This window comes from Silurus aristotelis (assembly GCF_946808225.1).
Source record: "Silurus aristotelis genome assembly, chromosome: 10".
NCBI lineage: Eukaryota > Metazoa > Chordata > Actinopteri > Siluriformes > Siluridae > Silurus > Silurus aristotelis.
In genome coordinates this window covers 23,203,377-23,211,875 of record NC_139583.1, presented here as the reverse complement: position 1 = coordinate 23,211,875, position 8,499 = coordinate 23,203,377, and the positions used below count along the sequence as shown (strand labels likewise).

General features: G+C 33.5%; 1 protein-coding gene across 2 annotated transcripts; it reads right to left on the bottom strand.

Annotated features, from left to right (window-relative positions):
• Positions 1–342: 342 nt before the first annotated feature.
• LOC310732494 (uncharacterized protein) lies at positions 343–8,222 on the bottom strand. Of its 2 annotated transcripts, none has more exons than XM_083553113.1 (3): positions 3,526–3,608; positions 2,323–2,564; positions 343–2,197 (listed from the first exon to the last, which is right to left on the bottom strand). In XM_083553113.1, the coding sequence occupies exons 2-3, from the start codon at positions 2,552–2,554 to the stop codon at positions 1,326–1,328; spliced, it is 1,104 nt and encodes a 367-aa protein (XP_083409239.1). In that variant the 5' UTR covers positions 2,555–2,564; positions 3,526–3,608; the 3' UTR covers positions 343–1,325. The 2 variants fall into 2 exon arrangements, with proteins under 2 accessions (XP_083409239.1, XP_083409238.1); XM_083553112.1 differs by lacking the exon at positions 3,526–3,608 and adding an exon at positions 8,158–8,222 and having other exon boundaries at positions 1,271–2,197.
• Between the last annotated feature and the right edge of the window lie 277 nt (positions 8,223–8,499).

The window sequence follows — 8,499 nt, the reverse complement described above, 5'->3', positions numbered from 1 at the left end:
TCACAGGAACATGTTTTACAGATGTTTTATAACTATAAAAATATATTCAAAAATTTAAATTTGTAACAGTAGGCAAATCACTGCAGTAATACGAGAAATAAAACCCTTTGGGATGTGTCGTTATTAGAAAATTAACCTCATTGATTAAATCCATACAAGAAATGTGTGTTTATATTTTTTTAGAAAATGGTATATCAGTTAAAGGCCTTATATAGCGAATAGGTTATTTAGTTTGCTAAATTATAAATATTATATATTATTATTAAGGATTTATTAGTGATGCGCTTTTAGATTTCAGACTTTAAAATCTTTTAAAAAAATTTAATTGAAAGTTGAGTGCAGTTTTTCGGTAATAAGTTCCTGAAAAGTTTTACATGAATGTAAGCTTAGATTTTGTCTTTCAAATAAAATGTTAACTTTTCCTTTCTTAGTAGACTTGTTTCAATTCCTTACTTAAAGGTTCAAATTCTAGTTTTTAACTTAAAATCTAATATAATGTTTTGAGGGTTAACCAAATATGTTAATACAGGTTGTTCAAAAAGCACATTATTGTTATATACACTATATGTACATTATATGGACACCTGACCAAAATTCACGTGTTTTTTTTCCGAACATATTATACATTTAGTCCCCATTTGCTGTTCTAATAATCTCCATTCTTCTGTGTGCACTGGTTTTGGGAAAATGTAATACAATGACATCCTATACAAGTGTGTGTGCCTCCAACATTACATGTAACAGTTTGGGGAAGAGCCACATGTGATCATTAACTTTTTTAGCAATTTGAACTACAGAAGCTCGTCTGTTCAATCAGACCAACACGAACCGGCCTTCGCTCTTCATGTGCATCAATGAGACTTGACCACCCATGACCCTGTGTCGCCGGTTCACCACTGTTCCTTCCTTGGACCACTTTTTATAGATACTGACCACTGCAGACTAGGAACATACCACAAGAGCTGCAGTTTTGGAGACGCTCCGACCCAGTCGTCTAGACATCACAATTTGTCGCTTGTCAAACTCATAAATCCTTATGCTTGCAATTTTTTTCTCCTTCTATCGCATCAACTTTGAGGACAAAATGTTCACTTGTTACCTAATAAATCCCTCCTACTAACAGATGAAGAGATAATCAGTGTTAATCACTCACCAGTCATAATGTTATTTCTGATCTGTGTCTATTTAGGGGAAATGATTGGATGAGCTAGACTTTACTAAAGCAAACACTGGATGCCACTGATATTTTGCATATTGTCAATTGGTGGAAAGTTGTATTGTAGGGCATTATAATAAGGTATATAATATTTAGCACCAAATCATCTTTACTGGGTGTTTAAAGTCATGCTTAGACCCTCATCTGATTCATTTGAATCTTTGCTGGTGGAGAAATTAGGTGATTCCGCCTCGCTCATGATGCTCTGGAGTCGAGTGAGTGACATCACTCTCTGTCTGGGGGTAGGGTTGTCTTCAGGTTCATTAATGTGGCTGAATCGGTTTCCATCTTCATCGTAGTTGAAGATTTTAATAACTCTACTGACTCGTTTGCGTTCGATCGTCTCTGATCCCAGTCTGGTGTTTTGTTCTACTCCATCTTCATCACCTGCTTCTCGGTTTGATGTGCAGTTTAGGCTGTTTTCAGCATCTTTGCTTACTGAGTCATGTTCCAAGTGAGCTCCATCTGAAGGAGCCTTGATGGACACAAAGTCTACAGTATCATCTTCAGAGTTTGCATTTCGGTGGAAAAACACAGTGCTGAGCTTATGACTACTGACTCTCATAGTCTTTCGGTGGTGTTTGTTAGGACATATTTTGGCCCTCGTTTTTTGGAGACATTTGATGACATAGGGTTGGCTGAAGGCGCCAAGCGTAAACGCTCCAATAAAGGTAACCAGTACTGATGATGCTACAGCTGCTGCAAAGTGAGTGTATTCGACAGCGAGATTCTTAGCCTCTCTGGCTGTTCTAATCCTTGTTCTCGTCTTGGGTGTGTTTTCGTTCAAAACGTTTATTGTGTATGGTTTGACTGTGTGACCGCCTCGACTGTCCACAAGATGACAACTGTAGAGTCCGGTGTGACTTAATGTGACCTTTGGGATTCTCAAATTACTCTGATTCATCTCTAATGGGTCCTTATTGCTAAACTTGTGTCTTTCTCCAAATGATCCAAATGGCGTCTGCCACCACACGACCAATGCTACAGGATCAAAGAACAGGAACACATGTAAATGGATTTAATATTTTAGAAAGAGAGTTCAAACACCTGAAAAAATAACATTCTTTACAATAAATAAAGGCAAATTATTTGAATGTAGTGTTTACCTTCTCCAGACTCATTTCTGCATTGTAGCTCTGTACTGTTTCCCAGAATGACACTGACTGTGATTTTAGGTTTGATTTGTAAAGTGCTCAGTTTTTCCTTCAGAACCCCTTGACTCATTTTGGAGTTTGTCCTGTTTAAATCCAGTGCCATTATAACAGCAGACCCATCAGGTGTTTGAAGATAAAGTGTACTCCAGAACAGAAGTAGCCTCATTAGGTGTCTCAGGTTCATTGTTTTGAATCTAGACAAACATTCAACACAATTACGTTTGTTGTTCACTGAACTGGCAGTTTGATAGACACACCACACTTTAGTCTAGTTTAATGGGGTTATGTATAAAAAAGTTCACTTTGTAGATGCACAGTTACTTAGTCATGGCAAAACGTTATTTATTATGTACTTTAAACTTTTCATGTTAATTGCAGGTACATTACATGGCCAAACATTTATGGACTCCATAACACACACACTACCACAACACACTTCCCTATCAATACTGTCCTACGAATGTTAATCTAGCTAAATAATACTTTAGCAAAAAAATTGACAAATATGACAAACTGTACAGAGCAACATGTATATTACAAACAACTAAAATAGTAAGATTAAGTAGCAAATTATGCATTTGATTGGCACTTGACAAGTCCAAGGTAAAGATCAATGCTCTGATCTCAGACGATTTATAAAAAGATTCGAAAAGGATTTAAATGAAAGTTGGCGCTATGGAAGTTTTTTTTTTTAAGGAAAAACATCAATTTATAAACAAATCACTCGTTACCTTTTGGTTACAATTTGGTGTTTGGTTAAAATGTATTGGTTGCATTTGATGTTTATTACAAATCGTAATTAATAATAAAATTCTGAATAATAATAGGAAGAAGAAGAAGAAAAAGATTTAGACACTTCTACAAGATCATTTATTATAAGGTGCTATTTAATTGTGATTTTATTCTCACAAGTCTAAATTCGTCATTGTTCTGTATTAATCTAATTTTACATGCTCTTTATATCATTATCTATCTATCTATCTATCTATCTATCTATCTATCTATCTATCTATCTATCTATCTATCTATCTATCTATCTATCTATCTATCTATCTATCTATCTATCTATCTATCTATCTATCTATCTATCTATCTATCTATCACATTATCGTCAGTTACAGTCAGTAATAGCTATGCGCTAATAGTATTTCCTACCTCTTCAGTGAAATCAGATGAACACAGTATTGTCCATTTGCCTAAAACTTTAAATCTGCTGTGTTTGACAGATTGTGTTGCTTGAGAAAGAGGAGTAAAGTACAACCTTCACATGACACTTCAATTTCCATCCCGTGCTCCATGTTTAAATATTAACATTTCATAAAAGATAAAAAGGAAATGCTACTTAGAGTAAATACGTTAGCTGTGTGTAAGCAGCTGCTGCTACTATCCTGGTTGATGCAATAGTTTAATTAGTAAAAATGTCAGATGTAAAAATGTTTGGATGAACAATATTAATACTTCACTGAGACTAATCGTTCCCTGAGACTGGAGCTGAACAATTACAAATACGTGAAATTTTCGAAATAAATTAGGCAGCATTGAACTGAAAATATATTTTGGATGCTCAAATAGATAATTTTTTTATTATTATTGTTTTTATAATTATTATTATTTTTATCTGCTTGTTTTGCCATTTTGTGCTGTTTAAGTGATATTACTTTTATATAAACAGTAACGTGTAGAAGTTTTAGACAGGTGTGGAAAAACTCAGTGTGCTTTGAAATAGACCTTCCTGATGCAGTACAGAAGAACTACCGTGTGTCTTGTTGCCATGGCCTGGTGTATGACCTGTGACATGAAATTTTCTTCCACAACCTCATCCAGGAGTGTGGCTGTTCCTCACCCAGTGTTTAGCCTCCTACACAGCTGTTTCTGTTTCAGTTAAACACTGTGTTTTAACCTACATATGCAATTGATGATCATTAGCACCTCGGTATAAATGGTTAATCTGGTAATATGGTAAAAACCCGACCCTCATCATACAAAATCCCGGACTTCGTGCAGGCGTACATGTGCAAAAGTGAGAATTAAAATCTCAAGCCAAAGTGATGTCACACCAAATATTGATTTGATTTGGATTTCTCTTCTGTTTATTTACTTTCCATTTTATTAATTGATAAGAATAAATTATTTAAAATTTTTTACTTTTTAGTTTTAAAATCATTCTCAGTTATTTTTACAACTGCTTAAAACTTGCACAGTACAGTATACTTTATATAATACTTTAAAATGATTTACTTTATAGTTATTTACCTGTAATTTTATTTTCATTTCATTTCATTTCATCTTCTCCCACTTATCCGTAATTCGGGTCGCGGGGGCAGCAGTCTAAGCAGATTCCCCAGACACTTCTCCGTGTCCAGGGATCGGGCTGTCGAGGCCCCCGCCTTCGACTGCTGCCCAATCCTCTCAGCACCGGTCCCTTACGGTCCCCCCTGCAGGTGGTGAGCCCACGGGAAGTAATTTTATTTTCTTTTTGACTAAATTCTTTCTTAATTTCTCTGTAAATTGTTAATTAAAATAGTTAAAAAATGTTAATTTGCTTTTAAATTTAAATTTCTATAATGAAACCTTATTTTGTCTGTCTGTCTTTTATATTCATTGTATATAGAAATTAATATAAATAGATAGTGTAAATGTCATTAGTGTAATTATTGCATCTACAATATCCCTATAAAAAGGTCTATAAAAAGTCTATAAAAAAGATGAGCACAGTGCATGCTTTGAAAAATCTACACCTACATTCACATTTACATGCCATAAGATGTCGCTATTGAGCTTCTCAACGTTTGAAAACATTTTTGTAATGTAATGTAAAGTATAAGCCATATCTTTGAATGCGGGCACATAGTTATTAATATTAATGCAAATATTATTAATTTGGATATTACAATTATTAATTTTAACATTAACTAATTGATAATATACCTGATCTCCATGCCCACAACCATGGAAAAGTGTAGAGCTTATTATAATAGCAAATTGGGGAATTGAATCTTGGATGAAATATGTACGGTTGAGATCATTGTTCTGCTGCAGATTCAATTTAGGGCAAGTCGGATGGCTCCCTGATGGTACTGCAGGATGGATCAGTATCTGTTTGTATTTCTTAGCATTGGTGAGGCCATACATTGTAACCAACTCTATTTTGCAGAAATGCAAAAACCCAAATTTGCAGGAAACCTCCACCATGCTTCACTGTTTCCTGCAGACACTCATTATTGTACTGCTCTAAAACCATTCCGCAAACAATATGTGTGTGACTCTAAATTTAGCATGATTGAGGAAAACAGAAAAACAGATCGATTGAGTTACCAAGAAAGTACAATAGCAGAATTGTAGAATTGAAAGAAAACAAATGATGAAAAAATTACTTTTACTTTTAGTCGAATACTGGTTTACAAAGACGTAAAGAAGAGAGCTATGAAAGGACAGTTTGATTAGATGATCAAACAAATCATTACACCAGTGTTTACACTAAAGTCGGGAGCCAGATAGGTGTGGTTTAAGGGTAGCTGGAATGAAAACTTTCAGTCACACTAACTGTTTTGCAGATAACACTAAATACTAAAGTTACACAATATCATCAGCAAACAGTAGTTTGTTTTTACCTTGTCATAATGGTCTCATTTTACATGTCAAACACTTACCTCGTAATGTGAATGTAGCATTTACCAACATGCTAAATTAACACAGTGATTGAAGAACTCAGTATTAGCTAATGTCTGTCTATTTACTCTTGACTGGTACTGAGATTTATTTTCCTGATACTTAACTTTTCGTTGCATGCACACTTTGCTTTCACACACACCCATAAATTCCTGCTTTGTCATGTTTCACAGTGTAGACATTTTCTGGTGATAAGATAAGCTACCAAAACATGTACCCTCCTTCAGGGGCATTTTCTGATAGTAAGACAGCATATCAAACAGTTTTCTGCTAAGGTCCTATTTTTTTTTTTTTATATAAGGTCCCAGTAATAAACCAGTCAAAATAGAGCAATATACTTGCTATGCTGCATTTAAGTGCCTGCAGAGTTATGACCACAACCTCACTGAAGTGCATCAATGTTGGACCTCATTAATGCTTTTGGTGGTGGATTGATTTTTCAAGGATGACAATTTGCTTTCATTGTTTTGAAAGATTGTTTAGGGGTCTTAATCATTTAATACATGAAGGTTGGAAAGATGTTACAAATGATGCAGGCGTAAAATGTACAGCAGCAACACACACACACACACACACACACACACACACACACACACACACACACACACACACACACACACACACTAACACACCAAACTTAACATTCAATACTGTGCTGAGAATTGTCATCCACCAAAATAATACCTTAGCAAACACTGGACAGATGTACAAATAAATAGGAATCTGACAAATTGTACAGCGCAACATTTATATTACAGAGTACATGTATTTATTTTCTATAATCAAGAGAAGCTCATTGAAGGTAAATTATGACCTCAAGCATTTTATTAAATCTTTGAGTAAAAATTACCAGTATGGAAGTTTTTAAATAATCAATTTATTATTAATAACTTGGTACTTTTGTCAAATTTGGTGGAAAAAACAACTCAACAGAAACAGGAGGACCGCTGAAAGTTTCTGTTTAATTTGATGTTAAATTTTTATTAGGGCTGTCATACGATTCAAATATTTAATCATAATTAATCACAACTTAATTGCACATTTTTATCTGTTCGAAATCTACCTCAAATTAATACTTTTCAAGTCTGTGCAGAGACAGATATGAATGCTATATGCAAATGTATGTTTATTATTAGTGAAACCAAACATAAAAAAAATATGAAACCAAAATATTCTTGAAAATGTTTCAATTATGGTGTTTTAAATTATGTAAATTATCAGGACACCAATTGAAAATGTTGCTGTTTCCACACGGACGGTTTTATTTGCTGGATGTGCTGATGTAATAGTTCAGATTAAGTGAGAATGTGAACCACCAATAAAGAAGGAGAAGAAGAAGAAGAATCATAGCGGGTTTTGGTGTTTAATTTAAGACTTAGTGCATCAGTAAAACAAATGTTTAGTGATTAAAATTAATAGGTTTTTTTATCTGAGTAAAGAAAGTACATGAATAAATGTGTGTTGTGTTGAAGGTTTTAATTCTGTTTCTATTATATTTATGTATATATATATATTTAATAAAAGTGGCAGAAAAAACAGAAGCGCGAGCTGCGTTAATCGCACGTTAATAAAATTGGTGCCCTTAAAATTAATTTGTTGCGCGTTATTAACGCGTTAATTTTGACAGGCCTAATTTTTACAAAACATAAATAACTAATAGAAATATGATGATGATAATGATTTCTATTACTACTACTAATAATAATACAAAGATTTAGACACTGCCATCTGATTGAGTTTTTTAAGTGTAAATTCATATATATTTTGTAATAATGCAGTGCTTTATGTAATTGTCTAACCTATCTATCTATCTATCTATCTATCTATCTATCTATCTATCTATCTATCTATCTATCTATCTATCTATCTATCTATCCACCCACCCACCGGATCCATCCATCTATCTATCCATCCATCCATCCATCCATCCATCCATCCATCTATCTATCTATCTATCTATCTATCTATCTATCTATCTATCTATCTATCTATCTATCTATCTATCTATCTATCTATCTATCTATCTATCTATCTATCATATAAAGTACATTTGATTACCCTCAGGTACAGTCAGTAATACCTAAGCACTAATTTGTAATTTTAAATAGTATTTCTCACCTTTTCAGTAGAATCAGATGAACGCAGTATTAAAACAGTCCTTGTGAAATGATCACAAATCCTTAGCCATGTTCTAGAATATAATGTAAAACCTTCCCAGAAGAGTGGAGTTTATTATAACACTAAATGATGCACTACATCATTTACATATGGGATGTACAGCTTTATATATATATATATATATATATATATATATATATATATATATATATATATATATATATATATATATATATATATATATATATATATAATTGTGATGTCAGGTGTCCACAAACTTTTGACCAGAGTGTGTAGAGCGACTTGGTTAAATGTTTCCAGGTTTTAATTCCACGATCACCA

Coding starts and splice junctions, on each gene's coding strand:
- LOC310732494 (XM_083553112.1), bottom strand. CDS start 2,554: ATGAACCTGAGACACCTAATGAGGCTACTTCTGTTCTGGAGTACACTT. Junction 2,198..2,322: donor CAGAAATGAGTCTGGAGAAG/GTAAACACTACA, acceptor TTGATCCTGTAG/CATTGGTCGTGTGGTGGCAG.